General features: G+C 27.1%; 1 protein-coding gene across 2 annotated transcripts; it reads left to right on the top strand.

Annotated features, from left to right (window-relative positions):
* LOC135930964 (rho GTPase-activating protein gacF-like) lies at window positions 1–24070 on the top strand. Of its 2 annotated transcripts, XM_065467770.1 has the most exons (13): window positions 26–85; window positions 1074–1113; window positions 1606–1965; window positions 7868–8033; window positions 11206–11310; window positions 11364–11470; window positions 11795–11972; window positions 12025–12080; window positions 17869–18019; window positions 20326–20477; window positions 20526–20705; window positions 20787–20884; window positions 21454–24070. In XM_065467770.1, exons 3-13 carry the CDS (start codon window positions 1702–1704, stop codon window positions 23921–23923), a joined length of 3927 nt encoding a protein of 1308 aa, XP_065323842.1. In that variant the 5' UTR covers window positions 26–85; window positions 1074–1113; window positions 1606–1701; the 3' UTR covers window positions 23924–24070. The 2 variants fall into 2 exon arrangements, with proteins under 2 accessions (XP_065323841.1, XP_065323842.1); XM_065467769.1 differs by lacking the exon at window positions 1074–1113 and having other exon boundaries at window positions 1–85.
* Window positions 24071–24242: the final 172 nt, after the last annotated feature.

The following is a 24242-nucleotide window of genomic DNA, read 5'->3' as shown; positions in this document are numbered from 1 at the left end:
ATTTAAAGTTGATAAATCTAAAAAAATGAATTTGATTTAAATTAAAGATATAGTTCACTACACAGAAAGTATTCCTTTTATCCAAGTAAATCTGCATATTTTAAAATTATAAAAATAATATATATTTTTTTCCTATTTCCTGCGCTTATTTATATCTAATCTATACATTCAAATTTCATATACCCAAATAAAACCATTGCTTTTTTTAGCTTATAGTTTATAGAATTAAGTTTAAAAATTTACAAAAACAATTCTTTAATAAAATCGCGATTAACTAAGATTAAACTTAAGGATGAGAAAAAAATATTGAATTGAATTAAGTATATTATTCTTCAAGTAAATCTTTAGGACTCTTCAAGTCAATTGAAACTAATATAAATGGAAAGATATAGAAATAGCGAAGCATCAGCGTCCAATTAATATAAGATACATTTATAAAGATTTATTTTAACCTATGCTCAGCCATAATGTTCTTGAATGAGATGAGTATAAAGGTCTGACAATTTTGTTATGATAGGTTAATGATAAAATGTGTACTAGAAATGGGTAAATCAGGTATATAAACAAAATAAGTGACAATAAAATGGTCAATAATAGAATATAATATAATCCGAGATAATTTTGCAATGATTTAGTTTACTCAAAAAAATATTTACGTATAATAAATTCAGTTACTTTTTGTAAAGTGGTATGACACAATACCACTTCAGATTTCTTTTTACCACCCCAAAAAACCAAGAGTATATTAACAGAGTGATTAAAATATATTATCGGGCAAAAGATAAGATATGAAAAATTCATTAGTAGAGAGCTTTTTTATATAAAAGCTCAAAAAAATATTAAATGCTTTTGTCTCAAATAGAAACTATTTTAGACGATATTTTTGTCCTCTTGTCGTCAACTCTAGGATATTTAAAAAAATGCCACTCTTATCCCATGTCTTGTTTTTTTTTGAAGAAACTGGTTAAATACAAAACAAAAATCAAAATATATTGTATTTTGTATTGTATAATGTATATTTTTTTAGATAATTGGGCAATATAATTTATTTGAAATAAAAACAAAAATTGCAGATTTACGGGAACCAATTAGTAACGAGAAAAAAAAACAGATGTAATTTCAAAAACTCTTTCATAATTTTAAATTGTATTGATTGTCTAGCATTATTTTATTTTTTTTATATAGTAGTATTTAGGATTAGAATAATTTTATAAGTGGAATGATGTATAGCGTTTGAAACGTTATCGAATTTTTATTAAAATATTAGATAGCTTTCGTAATTTATTCTTATTTTTACAAATAAAAATTTGTTGTTTTCGAAGTATAGCATTTGTAGCCTAGTCAGTGAGTTCATATTTATATTATGGACCTTTAAATTTAAGGTTTTTTTTATAGAATTTGGCTCTAATCAATCATTTCAAATTATAACTTCTTTTTTTCCCCTTGCAAAATAGAAAGAAAGCGATATCGTAATTCGCAATTATGGAACTTTAATAATAAAAAACAACTTTAAAATGTGGGGTAACAGATGCGCTAATCTATAAATTCATTTAAAAGTTTTATCGGTTTTTAATTTTTACAAAACCATTCTTAATCAATTTTAAGACGTCCTTTAAACTCAATCGTTGTCTAGTCGCTAGAAAAGGATACTCCCCACAATCCCCTGACTATGAAGCTTTTCGGTAAACGACTTAATTTAGAATGGTGAAGTACAAATGTGAAAGCTTCAGGAAAAGATCAAGGCATGGGGGAGAAGGAGATAGAATCAACATATATCCGTCGCCAAATTTATCTAAGAGCTGTGGACATTTGCCGACTTTTCGAAAATCGTGGGCATTTTTAGTGTCTCAGGCCAATCCTTTATCAGTTTTTAAAAAGATGGACAAGGAAAAGGATCGCTACCACAAAATGGCAACAAATAAGGCGTCCTCGCATAACGTTTCATCATGGCTATGGACCCCATTAGTAATTTAATCAATATTTACTCATATTGTATTTTATTTAAAATGATACTGATAAAAAAATATATATATTGAAAATTCTATTTCAAGCCTTATTTCAATGATCCTTTATAATGTTAATTATTAAATATCTCATTGTCTTCCTGGGTAAAATGGAAATCTATCGGGTCATAAAGAATTTTTTTCGGAGAAAAATGGGGAAGGCGCGAGGAGAGGAAGGGTGAGGTACTACTGAAACCTTAAGAGCCACTATCTCTTTATAATGACGCGACGCATCAAATAATTATAAACACCTTTATGATAATCACATCTCTCGTTTACACGTTATGGTAAATATCATTTTCACTTTAAGATATAATAAATAAAATTAATAGAATTTAAAGAAACTATTTTTTAAAATAATGGCCAAATTAATTTGATTTCAGAAAAAAAAGTGTAAGCATAAAGATGTATCATAACTTTTTAACTCTTGATAAATTAAAAAAATCCTTTAGAGTAAAAAAGGGGTATATATTAAGAGTTTTTGAAACTGTTATTAAGCAAAAACGAATGTTATATAGTTTTTTTTTCAGTAGAATATTTTTTTAAAGTATCATATGTGTTTACCAAATTTTATTATATTTGAATGATAAGTTTTTTAAGATATAAATTTGTTGAACCTTGAGACAAATGCCCCACGCTTTTAAATCATTACGTTTATAATATTTATGCATGACTAGTTGAAACCTAATGAAAAAGATTAAATCGATATTTTTAACTGACAACAAGGTTAAAAATTTAGATTTATTTTATTTGGAGTTAAAAATTCATAAATTCAGGTTTAATAAACTTTCTTTAACAAATTTATGCATCAAGTTCAGAATGTATTTTTAAATGTTATGAATAATCATTTGTATGATATTTATTGTATATATAACATTTTTTTTAGATAAATTCAATTTTGAATCAAATAATAAGGAAGGCATTTTATCGATCAGATTCAGTGATCATGGTTCTGATTAGAGGCGGGCCCGGGATTAATTATTTATTCACGGCCCGCCCGCTCACGATAACAATTAAAAAAGTTTACACCCTTTTACACTTTCCACTAAAAAAAATTTCCCCGCTCTCGAAAGACAATATTTGATCCCGTAAATTCACGGCATTTTTAAATTTCCCAAAACTTATTGCTATACTTTTACGGTTTAATTTATTCTATAATAGTTTTTATTTCTCTAATTCCATATTAATAACACAAAATAATTACAATTTATAAATCAAAATTTTTATTTAAAAAAATAAGAATGTCCATGTTTTTTTATTTCAATTCGCCTTTCTAATAAGCGATTGGCTATAGAAAATAACCTTTAACTATAAGCCGAACTTTCTAGGGCTGACAAAATTTTACAACCTAATTTTCACAAGAATTTTCCTTCTTCCAAAACTTCAAAATATTGTCATTGTTATTTGTTTTATGAGCGATGAATCTTTTAAGTTTGTCCTCACAACTTTTATTAGATGTTGATGCTTCATCAGAATCATCTAGAAATTCTCAATGTTTCATTTAGAATGTACGTTTTTTATATCTATAGGATGAATTAGAAAAATTATAGTTGGAATTGACTTATGCATATCATCTAATTTTATATCATTTGACATTTCTAAGGTTGTTTTATATATATACCTTCCTTTTCTTCATTTATTAAAAACTTAAGACATTTGAAATTCGGAGCAAAATTAAATCTACCTTATGGTGTAGCTGCTTAATAAATCTTTCCTTTAAAAGATATGTTGTCCTGTTTTTAGGGTTATTATTGTATTACCTTCAAGGTTGACAAAATTTTACTAATGTTTCCATAGATAAACTTCATTTATTGTGGGACGGGAATAAAATTTTTAGTAAAGATAAATGAAAATAAAACATATTTAAATTACACTTATTTATTTCCAATCCATTGTTGAACGAGAGTTGAGAGATTTATTGTTTTTCATACAATTGAAATTTTGGTTGCTGCTGCTTCTTTCGGGGATAAGGGAAAATATTGGCTAAAATGCCTATCGCCACGAATTAGCCTTAACTGTAAATGCAGGGTAATGCCTCTTTATTATTATTATGGTTACAAAATAATGATTTAAGGCAAAATACCGAATTTTTCATCAAATCTAGAATAAAATAATATAATTTTTTTTTTTTTTACTAATCACATAAAATTTAGAAATTTAATATCATCAATTTTGATAGATAAAATTTTGAACCTCACTTTATAATATTCTGAGATATAGAGATTTAAAAATTGGCCCCACCTTTATTCATTAGAGATATTTTACACTGAAGGGTTGATAAAATATATTATATATTCAACTATCACTTTAAAATATGGAAATTATTCCGAATTAAAACAAGCAACGCTTTTTTTTTTATCTTTTAACAATAAACGCTCAGAAGGCCCTGGTATAGCATAAAATCCTATTATTATTTTTTAAGAAAAAAAGTAATCCGGTCATAGACCTTTAAAAACGGGACTAAAACCCTGCAATAAGATTTAAGAGAGGAAAAGTCAGGAAATCCTACCCCCTAGAAAATATTTTATTTCGCCATGTAATAATTTTAAAAAAAAGACTAGAAGAGTTATTTTTTTTTATGAAAACTTCATCATATTATATACCATTTTACCTTATAATGTATCGTTTCAAACTTATCGAGTATCATTTTTTGGGATCAGCTGATTTACTTTTTCGTAAGCGACAATGCACAAAAATATAATTAATGATGTATACCTACTATTAGATTGGCGATTCATTAATTACATAGAAATCAAAATTCAAGAAAATTTTTACTCTTTGTTAGAGGTGTGCATATAATATTTTTCATTCTCGAACCTCCCACTCATATAGATTAAAAAATTTAATTATTTTTTTAAATCACGCAGACTTCTCTAATCATCAGCTTTAAAAATGTTTTCAAAATTTTGACCCTGCCCGGGCCCTAAAATCAATTCCATTACGCTAATTACGACTAAAAGATTAAAATTTTTGAATAATCTTAGTCTTATTTCCAACTATTATATCAGCTAAGAAATATTAAAACATTAATTTGCATTTATTAATAACAGAGATCTGCTGGCCCAACCCTAAATTCAGCCCGGGTGCATGGGCCAGGCCGTATTTTTAATTTGTAAATTATACTCAGATCAGGCTTAAATTTAAAATAAAAATAATAGTTGAGCTGAGCCGAATTTAGAACCGAATATTTTAAATCGACATTATTATCTATAAAAATTAAAAATAAATAAAATATATTTTAAAATTGTGTATCATGAAACAATATTTCACATTCATTCATTTATCACTTTTCGATTCTTAGAAAATATTTCTAGTATATTATTCAAATTAATTATTCAATTGATCATTATTTTATATTATATTCAATAAAATAACACTAATACACTCTCAATATTATACATATAATATATAAGGAAAAATTTTATTTTAGATAGTATATCCAGGCCTGACCGTGCAAATGGTACCTCTGTAGGTCTTTGATTTATATACCTTTTAAGTTCCTCTCTGCATTTTCTACACAATAGCTTTATTTTGTTTTCATTCATATATTAATTAAATAAGATTAGAAAAATATTAATAATCAATGAGAATAATTTCTCATAAACTGGCAATGTCTTATTCTGACCTAATATTAATGTCATCATTAAATCACAAATATTTCTTTAATTTTACAAAAAAAAATCGCAAATTTACCACTTTTTTGAATAAAAATGCATTTTGTGAATTTTATGGAGAAAAAAAGGTATGATTTTTAAAAAAAAATCCACGAACCGCCCGATAACAATTAGGAAATAAAATATCCAACACTACTCACGTCACAATCCATAAATTTCTCACTATTATGATGCAAATTTTTCTTTTTATCATTTTATTTTACTAAAATTTAGATGGAATACTTTAATAAAATAGAATTTTCAAACTTATTAATTTAGGATTACCAAATTTTTATAAGTCTTTTTAAATATATTAATTTTTTTAAAAATCTCCTCGATTATAATAAGCACAACATAGCTCGCGCTGCCTAATTCATTGCTAAACCCTAGCATAGATATATAATTTAACATTTGCAATCTCTTTGAGCGACATAGCGGTATTTGCGCTTACTTATAAACGAAGTTCTTATTCTCTATATACTTCTTTTTTTCTTCTATTTTTAACTTCAAAGTGCCAACCGATATTCAAATGTATTAAAAGTTTTATATATTAAAAAGAGGTTACCGTATAAGATTTGTTATCATGCATTCATGGTTAGTGCGAATTCGCGGCGAAGCATACAAAATATGATATAAATTAATAATTTTTCATTCATTTTTGTTAACTTTTCGGTGCTAACTGTGGCAGGGTTAGGATTTTTTTAATTATAGCTAATTCATCCTTTATTTAATTTGATTTAACCCCTACCTGCACGTGCAACAATGTTATCTTATGAAATAAATTTTAGTAACTTATATTATATTATTTTGTAACAGTTTTATAGGAGTGGCATTGACACATATTATATACTTTTAATATAATCTTTCGATTGAGATATTCTTCTTACGAAGATATGATATGAATGAGATAGATTTATTATTAAATTTTTAAAAGAATCTTTTATCTTAATCTTTTAATTGATTTACTTTTGTAGATAAGATATATTATTATTATATGCTGAGCCCTTATTTTATTTCAAAATATCATCGATTTTATTTAACAATTTATTAATTGTTTAATGTGGCACCAAATAAATCAAATTTCAAACATTTATAAATTATAGTCATATATATACCTATTTTAAATGTTTATTTAAAAAAAAAGACCATCGAATTTAAATAATTTCACTTTCTTCTGAGAAATAGAAAACAGATGTGGAGATCCGTTTTGATCCTTTTATTTTTTAAAAGATTTTAATTATAAAAAGTTATTTTCATTCTTATAAATTATTTTTAAATAAAATTTAATAATATTTAATGCTTTGCTTCTAAGTATAGGATCGGACATTACACTTTGAAAATGTTAATTAAAATATTGATGCATTCCATAAGAAATTGGATATACCCCACTATTCAAAAGTAATTTTAACTTTAAATTTTTTTTTTTTTAAAATACAATTTTTTTTTTTATGAGTACGCGTATAAATGTAAAATCATAGGGTTCAACAAATCTTACAAAATTAATTATAGTACTTAATAATGTAATTTAATCGCTAAATATCGCAATTAATATAAGTTTAATTTATATAATTTAAGATTAATTCATCACATATATATTCTTTAAAAAATAATATGTATTCAAAGTTAATATAGCCGATATCAAATCTTATTTAGTGCATTTTTTTAAAAAAATATAAAACCATCAATATTTTGTGTTATTTATTTAGATACTTATATTATGTAATATGAAATCTATTGAATCATAAACTTATCCTAATAAAAAAAAAATTATTTTATAAATTATTTTCAAGGAGTTTTTCTAGATTTGGAAATTATTTAATTTACTCGGTAAATGTGCCATAATGGGTGAGCGATTCTATTAACTTGCTATTTCCTCCAAAATTTTCAAGGAGTTTTTCTAGATTTGGAAATTATTTAATTTACTCGGTAAATGTGCCATAATGGGTGAGCGATTCTATTAACTTGCTATTTCCTCCAAAAAATTTATCATAAATGATGCGGCTTAGTTATTCTTTATTCTGAATTGAACATATTCTTTTTAACATTATTTAATCCCAGTTATAAATAATCTGGGAGAAGGGGGGGAGGTGCCCTAATACCCGTTTTGTTAAATACTCCACTGGGCCTTAGTGTTTTTATTATTAATTATTAAAAAGACTTTAATAGAGGCGATATAATAGTTATTAATTGAAAAAAAAAATAATTGGATAGGGTCATTCGACTTGGAAATATATAACGGGAATGTGTATTAATTTGACGGAAATTTATCAGTGTCAAGTCTTCGAATATGAATTTCCTATATTACAGAGCGTAGCTTTAAAAAGACTGCATGAGTGGGATTTGTGTCGTGATCTATCATTCCAATATAACGTTAAAAGTAAAATATATATCCAAAATTTATATTATTCTATCTCATCTAAAAGTAAATGATTTACCTAACTTTGATCGTAAACTCGTTAACTTTTCTAATCGCCTTATTTAAAATCTCTAAAAGATTATATCTTAAATATTGTTAAAAAATTACATACATGGAATTATCTAATATATTGTATACACTACCGGCCATAAATGATTGCCCACCCTGCATTTTCTTAACATTTTTCTTAAAATAAGACAAATAACACACAATATGAGGTTTATCGAATTTATTTATAAGTTTACATATTATTGCATAAAATTACAAAAAATAAAAGACATAGCATTTATTTAAGATCAAATTTTGGTCTCATCAATATGACCACCTTTATTCTTAATAATTGCTGCAAAAATTTTTGGTAATCTTTCGATGAGATTTTTTAAATATTTGGAAGTGATATTGTTCCATTCTCTCTGCAATACTTCCCAAAGGTGCGAATGAGAGGTTAGTGGGCTTTTTCGCCCTTGTCGATCAAGGTGATCCCATAAAAGTTTGATTGGGTTGAGATCGGGAGACTGGGATGGCCAAGTCATCAACTTGAGAATATCTTGTTGTAGATTTTGTAAATAATCTTTGCATAGCCTGGATGTATGCTTTGGGTCTTTATCTTATGAAATAAAAAGTTATTCCCGATCAAACACTTTCCTGATGAAATCACATGGTCCTCAAGGATTTTCTGGTATCCCTCCTTGTTAAGAATTCCTTTAATTTTGACAATGTCGGTGGTTACTCCGGCACCAAAGCATCCCCATACCAAAACAGACCCATCCCCGAGTTTGACTGTAGGAATTATGCAGTGATCGCTCATTCGCTCTCCAGCTGAGCGACGGATATATTGCCTTCTTTTAGAACCGAAGATTTCGAATTTTGACTCATCACTCCATAAGACGTGGTACCAGTTGGCAGATGTCCAAAATTGATGTTTTCGTGCCCAGTCTAATCGCTTGAGTTTATTTTTTTTTGCTCAAGAGTGGTTTTTTGACCGCTACCCTACCATAAAGTTCAAAGCTCCTAAGGCGCCTTTTCACAGTTGTGACACTTATCGGGTTTTCCCTAGTCAGATTAATCTCCGCAGTCATCTCTGAGGCGACAAGGCGTCGATTGCGTTTACTGATCCTTGCTATATATTTATCATCGCTTAAAGTCGTTTTGCGGGGTCTTCCGGGCCTCTTTGGATTCGATATTGTATTATTGTTGCTTAATCCTTTAATTATACAATTCTTTAAACAATGATTTAAAACAAAAAAAAATATAGGATTTTTTTTTAAAATAATTAAAAATAGGTATTAATAAGCAGATTAGAATGTGATTAATAACTTTCTTCCATAAAACAATGGGCAACTTAAAATTATTGTGAAAAAAACTAATGAACCTTATTTTACCAAATTGGTCATTTTTGACATGTTATTTTCAAAGGCTAAAATTTCATAGAAAGATTTATAGAAATTCCGAGTTTTTTATTTCTAAACATGTCTAGACATCTTAAATTAAATAATCAATTCGCTTTTACCCAAATAAGTTAAAAAAATTTAAGTTATTAATTTTTTTATGTAAAAATGCAGGGTGAGCAGTCATTTATGGCCGGTAGTGTAAATACAGAAATTGAATAATTGCTTGATAAATTTTTATAAATATTGATTGGACCAAAATACAATCAAAATCTTACGATCAAAGGAGACCCTCCCAATTAAATAGATACTTAATTTTATTGTTTTACATATGACTTTATGATTGATGAATTAATATTTTTATAATAACGAGGTTTTTATATGTAAGGACAAGTCCGGATTTTAAAATATTTTAATGCGATAAAAATGCAGTGTTTAACAACCCCTATGCGCCTACTAAAGGTTTACAATGGGCAGGTTTTAGATAAATTGCTTGTCCACTCGTTGTTTTAAGGTTTTTAACCAGCCCGCACGCCAATCCATGTCTTTTTAAATATACCTGCCCCCTTTATTAATCTAAAAATTTGCTCACCCGCCCAATGTTTAAAGTATTTAGCCCGCCCGCCTCGTTGCAGACCTCTAGCCCCCATTATTCAAAATTTTTATAAAGTAATTGTTTTTCATATGGATTTTTTTGTAAAAAAACGCGCAATTATTATATCAAAATTATTACAAAGTATTATACCTTATTCATAACTATTGAATTCCAACATAAAATTTTATGCAAGGAGAATTATATGATAAAGTCATAATTTATAAATCATACAGAAGTTTGCATGCCTTATAGTGTTATTGTCTGCAATTTTTAAAGTTATATTTTGATTAAATAACATGAAGTTATCTGCGCGGTTACGAAAATTTCGGAAATATTTTTGATTAATCGCGAAAATTCCTTTTGAATTCATATATAGATTCAAAAACTCTTAACTTAAGATTTTTATAAAAGGCGGTAAAAAGAAGTGTTACAATTCAAAAAAAATCATTCTATTTATACTTGTAATAGAAAGATTCATTACTGGTTTTTCACTTTATAAGTAGCAATTATCTTAAAAAATCTTATTTCTGTCATTTTTAAGGCAAATATACCAAAATGTAAAGAATTTTATATTACGAAAGCCAGATGAGGCCTTTAAATCTGACAATCTTATCTTGCGTTATGGGGTTGTATGATGGAGGGTCTAGATTAAAGTAAGGAATTGTAAATTCTTACAAATATCAATATATTATATCGAAAGAGCTCATTAATTTGACGAATGTTCCACAAGGGAATTTTATTTTCCAACTAGATGATGCTCTGTGTTATACATTCAGATAAAGTAGATGAATAGGATCAATCATTTATGGGGAAATTTTTAAAAGAATAGTGTTAAAACCCTGAGCCTAAAAGAATTATTAATTTTATCTTTAAGCTATTTCGAAATTACATTATTGTATACATTATTTACTCCATATTAATTTTTGTAATAATTTTTTTTTGAAAAAATCAACATTGAAGCCTCCAACCCTTTACACCACTGGGTCTACAGAGATCCTTGTGTTATGCCACTGATAATATATGTAGGCTTCCCAAAAGTGGTTTTCTTCAATATTCTTTGAGTTCTTAGAATTAGCATTGCATAATATCTTTTTTGCTCAATATTTTTGTTATAATAATATTATTTATTTAAAAAAAAATACCGAAAAAGCACCAACAGTATTAAAATTGCATAAAATTGGGCAAAATCACTTTCCTAAAATATTCCATGCTAGTAATTTCAGCCTCCCGGATCTACTAGGTTTCAAGAAAAAGAGTATGCCACTTTTATATATTGATTGTATTTTATGGCATTCAAAATTATTTTAGATAGAAATTTGGTATTCGGTATACCGATTTATAAGGCTATACAACATGATCAACGATTTTTCTATGATTCAAGATCAAAAGCTCGGAATAAATCTCAATCCCCTATAGTAATTTAGAATATTTAAAAAATTTCCATTATAAGGTCGCGTTGACAGTTAACGCGCACGTTTTAACAGCTGGAGTTATATAAAAAAATTAATGGGATCTATTTTTCTTTATCATTATTAATTTTATCTTTAATAAGAAAAAAAAGAAAGAAAGACTATCACCGAAACTAGATACAGGTTAGGTTTAAATTAACCTTTTATTTTAAGTTTTTATATTTTAAATTTTTTAGAGTTTTTTTATATAATATGCTTTGAATAAAATGCGCCGAATGTAATATGTTGCGATTAAAAACTATTTTACATATATAAATAATTTATGTTAAGCGACAATTATCCTTGGAACTTAGAAGAGATCCAACCGAAAAGAAGCAATTTGGTGTTACTCGTGGATTTATAGAATACAATGATAATATCAATATACACAATGATCTATCCAATCACGAGCTTCCTCTTTTAATTCCAGTTTTTGTGGAAAACTGTCTGAAATATTTGGAAAGCAGATGTAAATAACATTATATTAATACACGTACAAATTTTATTGAAACTATTTATAGGCTTATATGTGCAAGGTATTTTTCGTGTTAGCTGTTCCAAAAAACGCATGAAACAAGTATAACTTATCATTTTGACTTTAGTAATATATATGCGAAACTTTTTCCGCAAAAGGTAGTATGGTATTACCGCTAATGAATTTTCACGTATGTGTTACCGCGAAAGCATTATCACAAATATATTGCAGCAAATATATTACCGCGAAAATATTATCGCGAATGCAATTATAGCTAATACAATATCGTCTAAATATTACCGCGAATGCATATCGCTTAAATATTGCCACGAATGCAATATCTGTTTTTTATTATATATTTATATTTGATTATGGTTGATATTATTAATGTAATGTAGTAAAATCCTTTTTTACCTGTGCATCTTTTTCTATTTTATTAAATGGAGTTTATCGATTTATTTTTGACATATTTCGGAAACTCTGATTTTGTTACCTTCAAGTAGTGCGAATTACATAAAAAATCCAGCGGGTCTGTTTTTTTCTAAAAAAATCTTTAAACACTAGCTATATTCTAACCTATTTAGAAAAGGCCAAACTTTTTTTAGGATAAGTAGATCCGTTGAAAGGACCGATCAGCCGATGTTTCTTTATTATGGCCAAGGCTTGCTATGCCAATTATTCACTTTAAATATCGTATTTCTTCCAGCTTCTTACCTATCCATTTCCCTCTTTAATTTTTTTAAAAAAAGGTGAATTCCATATCAAATCAACCAAGGTTTCAACCCGACCCCCTTCAATTTTTCTAAAATTTTGTATACTGGTAGTATATACTATAACTAAGAAAAAAATGAAATTTTACCTTCCAACATTGTTTACCCGCTAAGATATGGCCGTTTAAAGCGCGAAAAAATGCATTTATTTTAAATATCTCGAGAAATAATTATGTTAGAAAAATAATTTAAATTTTATTTTGTAGCTTAATAAAAGTTCTTTAAAATGAGATAAAAATAAATATGATGGACATTTTATTAATATTGAAAACCGGATGTGTAAAACCGGAAATGGCCATAGAGAAAAAAAGGTTTTTTTCCAAAATTTTTTTTCTCTAGATAGATATCACACTGCTTTATATTTGTACAAAATCCTAGACTGGGATGAACATGGGTTTAGGAGTTATCACTCTTTATATGGATAAAATTGAACAAATTTAACATTAATATTATCATATTTTAACTTAATGAATAGTTATGAAATAATGTTAATTTAAAAATTATGTCTAAATGATAGGCCCTTACTTTTTTTTTATATTTATCAAAATTTTTGAGAAGTGGCAATTTTGTCACGAAGTTACTTGTCAAAATAATTCTAAACATATTTATAACTTTAATTGCCTCAAATTGCATTACATATAATACAATCAAAAATTTATAATTAAAATATATCATATATTATAATCATCCAAGGAATTTTAATAAATTATGACTTTTGTTTTCGTCTAGGGGAATAAAAGGTTAGAACTTTGTGTTCCAGAAATTCTCTTTGCTCTCAAAAATCTGCTTTCAGGATGACTTTATATGTTAATATATTCGTTATTGCTCATAAATATATAATTTACCCCATAAATATTATTTCTTGCATAGTTAAATAAATCTATTATTGTCGATATGTGATATTCATATGGACGTTGCAAGCTTGCTCAAGCTGCTAACCATCGGTCCCCAAAATGTCGCATGGACTTTTACCTTGTGCAGTTTCAAAAAATGTCACTTAGCTTTTATCCCAAAGTCATTTTCATGATTGTAGAGATTAATGAAATCTTTTATTTTTATATTGGTTACTGCTCCATCAGAAAAATAATAAATTTTAGCCACTCTATTAAATCTTTCCTTCAAGAATACGATTAATTTTTAAAATAAATAAAATGCACATGCGTTGTGCTTTAAACAATCTGATATAACCACTAAATTTACATGTTTTATTATGTTGTTCTCACGGTAATAAATTATAAAAGAGTTGATAGTGGCTTGATTATTGGTCTGATTAAATCCTTGTGCATAGTTCTGCACTACAAATGCATAGTTTTATGAAAAGTCTGCAATAACTAAGAATTCGCCAACATTTAAATTAAATTTTAAAAAGTTTCGAATTAATGATTATCGTGAAGCTATAAACAAATGAGGAATTAAATTGTTTAATTATTCAATTAAATAATCTACAAATTCGTCAACGGATTTTGTCAGTGTTTCGAGGGTAGTTTGATCAACTGCTATCCATTGTTTGAATGTTTTATAATCTATAGAATTCTCGTCAAATAATATTAAGCCTTTCTTTTAATTTTGAATATATGGGGGAAAATTTATTGTTGAATTTCAATTTTGGTAGATTATTTTATGCTAAATAAAATTTTTAAAATAATTTTGTCAAGTAATTTTAATTTCGAGATAAAATTTAACTAAAGTTTTAAACAGCTCATTATCCTAGCCACCTCTCAATTTTTTTTTTATAAAGATAAAAAAGGTAAGGGCCTATTATTTAGACATAATTTTTAAATTAATATTATTTCATAACTATTCATTAAATTAAAATATGATGATATTAATGTTAAATTTGTTCAATTTTACCCATAAAAAGTGATAACTCCTAAACCCATGTTCATCCCAGTCTAGGATTTTGTACAAATATAAAGCAGTGTCTACAGAAAAGAAATTTTGGAAAAAAATACCTTTTTTTTCTATGGCCATTTTCGGTTTTACACATCTGGTTTTCAATATTAATAAAATGTCCATCATATTTATTTTTATATCATTTTAAAGAACTTTTATTAAGCTACAAAATAAAATTTAAATTATTTTTCTAACATAATTATTTCTCGAGCATTTTGTCAAAAATGTACCATTTTTCCGCGCTTTAAACGGCCATATTTTAGCGGGTAAACAGTGTTGAAAGGTAAAATTTCATTTTTGTTCTTAGTTATAGTATATACTACCAGTATACAAAATTTAAAAAAAATTGAAGGGGGTCGGGTAATCGAATTTTTTTTGTTGATTTGATATGGAATTCAGCATATATATATTTTTCCTGGATTTAATTATATTTTGTATTTATATTTAATGAATTAATCCAGTGATATAATTATAAAATTATATAAGAAACAATTATTTAAATAAAGAAATTATTATCACAAGTATGTTGAGATTGGCTAATTAGGTCCAACAATATCTAGCATTTAATGTAAACATTTTTTTTAGATAAAGATTTATAATTTGAAGTTTTAATTTTAAAATGATTTACCTCACTATCACATTTGGGAATTTTTAGCATTAAAATATAACTTAATTTTAAAATAAAGTTAGGCGCTACCTAATAGATGCAATTATATTTATTTATCTTTCTTGATTTATTGTAATGATATCAAATACTAAGACCCAGCCCTACCTTTAAAAAATGGCCCGGATTTTTTAAAAATATATTTTTAGTTTTATAGCTATTAATGGCGTTTTAAAATATTCGGTTTTTAAATATACGGCATGGCCCGGGTATCTTTCTTTTAAATTTTTTAAGCCCGGCCCGACACAAATATATTTAAAAAATTAAAATACGGCCCTGTCCATTTACTCAGGCAGAACTTAGGGCGGCTGCAGGTCTCTAATTGTTATTGAAACCGTTAAAATATCATCTAAAAAATTAGATATTTATTTAACATTAGATAAACATCAAGAAAGAATCCTTCAATGTATCGATGCGTAATTATATAGGTGAAAAAGAAAAGGCTCATTAGTTATGTGGTAAAAAAATGAAATTGCATTTGTCTTGATATTTTTCCCACAACTTACGAGTTAAATATATAAGTCATGAGCATCATTAACCGTTACAATCTCAGAGGGTTCATATTTTTAAAATTATTTTAAAAATAACCTTTTTTTCAACTAACAATTTCAAAAGACCTTTTTTTTAGCTAACAATTTTTAAAATAACTTTTTTTTAGATAACATTTTTAAAATAATCTTTTTTTTTGCCAACATGTTATAAAAAAAATTAAAATTTTCAGTGGGTTTTTTCAGGTAGCTCTAGCCCTGCGCCCCCCCCCACCTACCCTTACTGACGCTACTGACATAAGTATGCATAAATGTTTATTTATCTCATGATAATCATAAATTATTTATAGTCTCTTTTTAAATCTTAATAATTTTTGCCTATAGGTTATAACTTGGATACATTGAAGGATTCTTTTTTTATGTTTATTTACATAATATTAAATAAAATCTTAGATGATTATTTTTACGATTTTATTAAGTAATAATATAACCAATATCTTCCAAAAAAAGTGTATTTCAGCATCTAAGTCATCCACCGCCAAGCTATGAGAATACATCTCTGTAAGATTGTTTTCACATAACTTGTCTTAAATAATTTAATATTTTTGTTTACTAAATATTATAATAATTATCAACTAAATAAACTAACCCTAATATTAAAATGACTTTGACTATCTTCTTAGGCACTGAATAAGTTCTTATCATACATTAAACTTGGTAGAAACACAAGATGGCAAAAAGATTCTTTTAGAGAATGATTATTATAAGAAAGCATATAAAATTGCCATGCCAACCTTTGTGGAAATTACAAAATAAATCTGGGTCATCATCTGAACTAATTTAAAAGAGATTAAATAATTACTTTTTATTAAATATAATATTGTCCTTACACCAAGAGTTTCCATAGAACGTTTTCTCAGTCTAGGGAGGTTTATTTTTGAAGTGAAACAAGCTCGTCCTTAAGTCAGAAATTTTTAAAAGCCCGGATATAAAAATATCAGTGCTATATATGATATTCTGATATTTTAACCTTTGATTAGGATTTGTAAATCGTATATATTTTTATATTAAATAAAAAAATTCGTTTAATAAATAACTTATAAAATAACTTATAATGAGTTGCTTATGAAATATAACACTAGTAACGGTAACTAGTTACGTTTCAAAAGTAACTTTTAACAACACTAGTAATAATGTATTCGTGGTAATTCATTCGCGATAATATATTCGCTATCATTCATTCGTATTGATACATACACAAGGATATTTTCGCGGAAACGTATTCGCAATAACCTTCACGAATTATATTTGCAATATGGGTTACGTACGAATAGAGCAAAAATGATATCTCATAAAAGTATTATCGTGAATGCATCACTGCTAATGCATCTTTATGTACATTTATTAAGGTTAAAAAAATTAAAAATCATGCTTTTTTTTTAATGTTATTTTTTCAAAATAAAATAGTCACAATTAGCAATTATCGCGGTATTATCTTCGTGCTATTGCATTCGCGGTATAAATTCGCTATATGATTCGCAAAATTACTTTTGCTTTATTTTTTCTAATTTGGGGTTCACGATGATGCTCCGCTACAAGATTTCCGAGAGTATTAATTCGTGACAAATGTTTCGCTGTTATGTATTCGCGTTAAAGAGTGTATAGTAAGGGTTTCGATATAAAAATTACCTATATTTAATTCACGTTATATTTTTGCAGAATATTATTCACGATTATAGATTCGCGGCAAAAGTTTCGCTATAAAATTCATTGGCTATAATAAATTTCGAAAAAAAAAAATTTTGTTGAATTGACATGAAATCTTATTTTTCAACTTTAGATTATTTATTGAACGCGTTTTTTAAAATAAATTCTAAAAATCTGATTTTACCGAAAATGTTTTTCAGCATGTGTTAAAATACCTACCTATTAATTCTAGACAATTTCAAATTTAAAAAACTTGGAATAAGTATTTATACATTCTGGACAACAACGATAAAATCAAATTTTTTTAATTATAAAAAATGTCCCTAAAAATGTTGGTAAAAAAAATTATAATGTTTAAATTTGAATAGCTAAAAGAAGACATAAATTGTGGTAAAAAGGTTTATTTAAACGACAACCCAAGTCCTCACGATATTGCCGGGCTCTTGAAGGAGTATTTTAGAGAATTACCTGAACCATTGATGACAGATGAATTGCATCAATCCTTTTTAGCAACGAGAAGTTATTTTCTAAAAAAATATAATTATAATATTTAATAAACTGAATATATATATATATAATGTATTTGAATACATAAGAACTCCTCCAGGGGCGTCGCTAGCCTTTACAATCTTAGGGGGCTCAACTTAAAAAAATTTATGGGGGGGGGGGGCGTTATATTTATTATATATAATACATTTTTAAGATTTGCTAATTTGGAACAATTATTCTGAATTTCATATTTTGTCATGTATCATATTATGCATACAAAATAAACTGCATATAAATAATTAAAACAATACAAAACATTTCTAAATATAATAAGTTTTAATACAAAATCTATTTATTACAGTATAAAATATTTTCGCTGATATAAAAAGATTTTGCGTTTAAAGAAATACAAGTGATAAAAAAAGGTTAATTCATACATATGCCTCAATTGATATTGATTTTTAAAAACCACATAAGGCAATATAATTCTTAGCAACTTACATTGACAAAAGGTCATGAAACTAATATAACTCTTTGTTACCATTTTCCACAATGTTTTATAGAATGTACCAATAAGGAAAAATTTATAGGCCCAACCAAATTAACAATTCTTGAAGAAGAGAATATAAACGACCAATCCAAATCATAAAACTATATAGTGGTTAGAGCTTCCTTTTAGATGACATGATGGAAGCTAGATAAGTAATCGAGAAAATTATTGTGAGATATTATATTTCTAAAAGATTATCATTTTTAACGATATAATATAAACGACTTGACCATTATTGCTTATCTAAAATATGCTATCAGCAGCTATAGTAATAATCTTAAATTACATAGCCACCTGGTTAATTTGCAGTCATAGCCATGACACCCACGATGTTAACTCATATCAGAATTTATTATATTAGATAAATTTATAAAACAAAATCACTGAAAATAATTAGAAGAAATTATGCATTGAAGCCTTGAGTTATTTACATGGCAAGGATGCCATATTAGAAATAAAACATTTTGTAACTATAAACTAAGAATCAGAGTGATATGATGAAAGCAATTAAGATTTTATATATTATTGTCGCACCACCTCTAGTTGGTATATTATATCTTAAAATAATAGTAGTTTCTAATAATATCAAAAATATACTCGTAAAAATTTAACTCAAAATTGTTTTTCAGAAGAAAAAAATCTCTTTCCTAAAAACTCGTAAAAAAAGATAAGAAAAGATATCTAATCTAATTTATTACATCCATTGTGGGATGAATAATAAGATGTTTAATTTTTAATTAAATAAGTAGATGGTGTTAAAGAATTGAATGCAAATTGTTGCTTATATTAATTATCAAAAGCATTTATTAGTAAAATTTATTAAAATATTAACTGTAAGATATTATATAACTGTCAAATACGTCTGAAGTGGCATTTTACCTAATATTTTTTAATCAATTATATATAATAGAGAATTATAAACTATATGTCTACTTATTTTTTATAAAGAAATCTCTTATACTTATTTGGACCTTCAAAATATTTTTAGGAAGAGGCAACTTAAATTTAAAAATGAATAATATAGTTAATTAGTTATTTTGAAAATTTAAACTCAGCTAATTTTACAATATTAAATTTGTTAATTTACAATTAATAAATGATTATATTTATTTAATTAGGGTTATATAATAATTTAAATAATAAAAGTCAATTAAGCTACAACTGTTAATGATAAATTAATATTTAGTGAGTGATATTATTTTTAACACAGAATTTGATTGCAACTGACATAATGAAAATATAATTTATATGTATTAATCTAATCTAATAATTAAAATAGTATTTATATGATAAAAATTTAGGCTCATTAATTTTTTAATATTAAAATTAAATCTATATATCTTAATAGAATTATAAAAGAAATCGTTTAGGGGGCAATCAAAAAAAATTATTCTTAGTTCAAGGGGATATTAAAGAGCCATTAAAAAAAAAATTTTTTTGCTTCAGTGGGCTATTCAAATTTTCGAGCCCCTGCGCGCTTCCCCCCCCCTTCTCTAGTGACGCCACTGAGCTCCTCTTCCGAATGTGTATATTTCAATAGTTTATTATCCAATCTCCCCCCCCCCCACTCTTTCCACCAAAAACCTAATTAAAGGAATGCCCTAAATTTCAATGAAATGACTATCCAAGAGAGGTTAATTTATAAAGCATCATATAGTTCTTGACCATTGTTTAAAACCTGAATAAAAGTATGGCCTTGGAAATACCCAATAATGTTTTTAACTAACTCACTTTATGGAGGACATAAATTTTAACCATTTTATTATTTTGCATATCAAATCATCAGGTATTGAAAATGATAGAGCTCAAATTAAAATTTTGAATTATCTTTTGTGTTTGTTACCTCCTACTAATAGAAATACCTTAGAAGCACTTATGTTATTCCTTCATAAAATTACATTGCATTCCGATGACGTTGTCAGAGATGATGGGCACATAGTTATATATTTTAGCTTTTTTTAAATTGAAATTTGATCTTTTAAATAGATTTATGGCAACAAAATGGATGCCAGAAATTTGGCATTGATTTTTGGACCAAATATTTTACATTCATATAGATTACAAAAAGTGGATGTAGGTGAATATAATGATGAATTGATGGAAGACAGAAAGCTTGCTATTAAAGTTGTCCAATTCATGATTGAAAATGTAGAACTATTATTTAAGGTGGACTAATTTTGTGACATATTATATTTTATTCTTATATGGATGGTTGATTGACTTCAATAATATATATTTTTTAATTAGATTGAGATTGACTTGTTGAACGAGATGTACCTAAATCTGTACAATTGTAATCCACGGCTTTTAGATTATAGCTTCGATCAGAGATATAAATCATTAATGTAAATTTTATATATTCTTAAATTGTTGTATATATTGTATTATAGTAACTTCAATATCTTTTTTTTTATGGAAATATGCTATTTTCTGAAATTTGATAGCTGATTTTACTTGAAATATATTCTAGCATGTGTAGAGAAATACCTACTCTCTGATTATTACAAGATCAGACTATAAAACTCTAATTTATAATGATTTTACATAGATTTTTTTGTATAAATTATAAAACTCATAAGTTAATAGTAAAATTGTCTGAAATTCAATAGGGTAGGTAGGTATTCTAACTGGAGGAATACATTTCCGGTAAAATACGATTTTCAATTTATAAAACGCAAATGATTTAAATTTTAAAAACTTAACATATTGACGGAGCACCTTTGATACTGATATTTATAATAGTTATAACTGTAGTCTAATTAGAATATCTAAATAGAATAATAATTTGCATCAGTGGCATCAGCAATATAAATTTTTTTAGGCTTGCACACTCACATTAAGTTCACATTTTCACTACTTCCCGAAATGAAAAATTTACCTTATAAATTATTTATTATATTTAAATATAAAATAGTAAAGCTGAAGAAGACAGATTGTTGGATGGGGAAGACGAGGAAGAGAAAGATCTATACGATCTAAATAGGAACACACTCCCATCAAAATATAGCGATTATATCGATCGAAAACGTCCAGACTTTTTATCTTATCAATACACTACTCCTCGCAGGCAAAAATGTAGATCAAGAAGCTCTTCCATGAGAAAACAAATAAAAGAGTATTTTAAACCTGATAAACTGCGTCATTCGTCCAACTCCAGCTACGACAATGACAAAAATCAAAACGATAAATTTGCATCCCATGATAATACAAACTCGATTGCATCGCATCTTAGATATAATGATCCAAGGTTAGTTGTTTCTCCCCGAGAATCTCCATCATCTTTCACAGAATTTTCATTTAACACTGACACTAGCACCACGACTACCTACCACACTGAGGATGAAATAAATTGCATCAAAAATCCTCTAAGACAACAAAACCGTCTTCACTCACCTCCTATTATGCCAAAAACTTTATATGACAAATTTATATCTTGCAACGAGAAGCTCCGTGATATCCACAAGGAAGATGGTGAAAGTGCCTATTCATCATATGATAATATATTGTCTGAAAAAAATGAAAAATTACTTGAAAGTCGAATATCTCCATCGGAAAATGAAAATTTACTTCGTTACCAAAACAGGGATTTGATAATGCCCGAGCTTAAACATTATAAAAAAAATTCACAAAATTCTGTCGATATTGTTAAAAAAAATCAAAGAAATATGAGGAGCGATAAATTTGCTAATTACCACTCCGGAAGTAAATTTCAATCGTTGAGAATCATTAAAGAAGTAGAAAATGAAAATGGTCTAAAATGTAATAAATATACTTTCGAAAACGATAACCTGATTAGCAACAATAAATATAGCCCAGCAAAATGCGATTCTTGTGGCGGAATGATTATCCCCAACATCTCTAGTAATAACAAAACAATATTTAAAAATCAATATTCGAATTTAGCATTTACAAAAACGCATTTATACGATTCCACAACACATTATTACCTTCCACACCTTAATATTCCCCAAAGGAGTAAAACCTTGTTTAACAATTACACTATTAATCAAGGCTTATCCCGTACATGTACAATTTCTACGAGCGGGTTAACCAATCAAAATGCACTAACACGTAGAAACTCTTCAAATCACTCATCGTCATCATCATTTCATCTTCAGAACAAAAACCCTGCGATAACATTTAACGACAAATCCAAGAATAAAAAAATAGTAGGATACGATAACCAAAATTATATAAATAAGCAGAAAAATATTTCTGATTCTAAATTGTATAAACCGCCTTCACCTTCTCATAATTTATTGACTTTTACGACCAAAAAAATGGCTCGAAGATATTCGTCGCCTAATGCAAGCCTAAATAATACCACATCCAAAGATTATAGATATTTAAAACCACCAATATATTTGTCACCCTCAAGATCGCCCTCATCTAACATGTCTTCGTCTACTTGTTTATCGCAGGGCTACGAATCGGGAGGCTTAAGCTCCTCCGGCAGGGAAATATTTAACAAAGGTAAGCGTATACAAAATAAGATTAATACAGATCTTACTCAATCTTTGAATACCAAATCCAATTTAGCTCAAGGGCAAATTGATGATAAAACTTTGCATAAAGCTAATAAACACAGATTGAATTTCTCATCCACGCAATACAATTATATAACTACGGACCTTCGTTTAAAATACAAAAGTTTTCAACCAATCAGTCACACGGAATCGATACCTAAAATATTTATTTCATTACCTATCACTGATCCCCAAGACGCTCATAAGATGAAGGAATCATCCTTAAGTTTATCATCTAAAACTAACCATCCGAGTGAAAATAGTTGCAACTATATAAGTGGAAAATTGTTCGATTGTCTTAGCAGACCCTTAAATCCCTTAACTTTCAAGCCGCTAACCAAAAATTGGCAAAAATCTAAAAATGTGACTAAATTAACCTCTTTCTACGATGATCATGACCGAATTCAGCCTCAAAATAGTACTAACACTTATCAAGTTGCAAATCACGAGTTGGTTAATTCTTTACATTTTATTGATCCCCTTTTTAATTTCAAAGTCTTAGATCATACAAACAAAATTAACCCGATAGCAAAAAACCCTCACTATTGTGAATGTCATTCTGAATTGAATGGTAATAACGCAAAAATTCAAAAACGCAAAAGTATTAAAAGAAGGAACACCCTGGTTAACCAAAATAAATCAATTAATTTTGGAGAAAAAATTGACCCCTCATTACGTAATGAGGAACTTGTTCAAACCAATCCTCGTGCTTCTTTGACATCTTCTAACATAGAACCCCGATTACGGGATGTTACCTTATTAATCATAGATACAGATACTCCTAAAGGAGAGGATTCTGTTGAAACTGTTAAAAATAGCGTAATAATTTCTTTAGGAAAGAAAGAAACGATTGTTTAGAAAATGGATTTCTTACATTCATAATTTTTATTATAAAACTATCCATAATTATTGTCCCAAATATATAAACAAGCACTTATATATGATAAGAATTTTATATGAATTAGTTGATTCTATTTATTATATTTTATAATTGGTTATCTTCTTATAACAGGTATTATAACTCTTGTTAAAATAAAAAAAGAATATACTCCTCTATATAAACTTAGCATTTATCTATTTTAGAGTTTGATGGTATTACATCTGTGTTCCCCAGGAAACCATCTTATATTTAAGAAATCGATATACTTTATGGATGTGAATCATTCGGCCAAAAGCT

The sequence above is a fragment of the Gordionus sp. m RMFG-2023 genome, chromosome 1 (assembly GCF_954871325.1).
Source record: "Gordionus sp. m RMFG-2023 chromosome 1, tfGorSpeb1-WG-v2, whole genome shotgun sequence".
Lineage (NCBI taxonomy): Eukaryota > Metazoa > Nematomorpha > Gordioida > Chordodea > Parachordodidae > Gordionus > Gordionus sp. m RMFG-2023.
The sequence above is the reverse complement of the archived record's forward strand: the minus strand, read 5'-3'. Positions and strand labels throughout refer to the sequence as shown.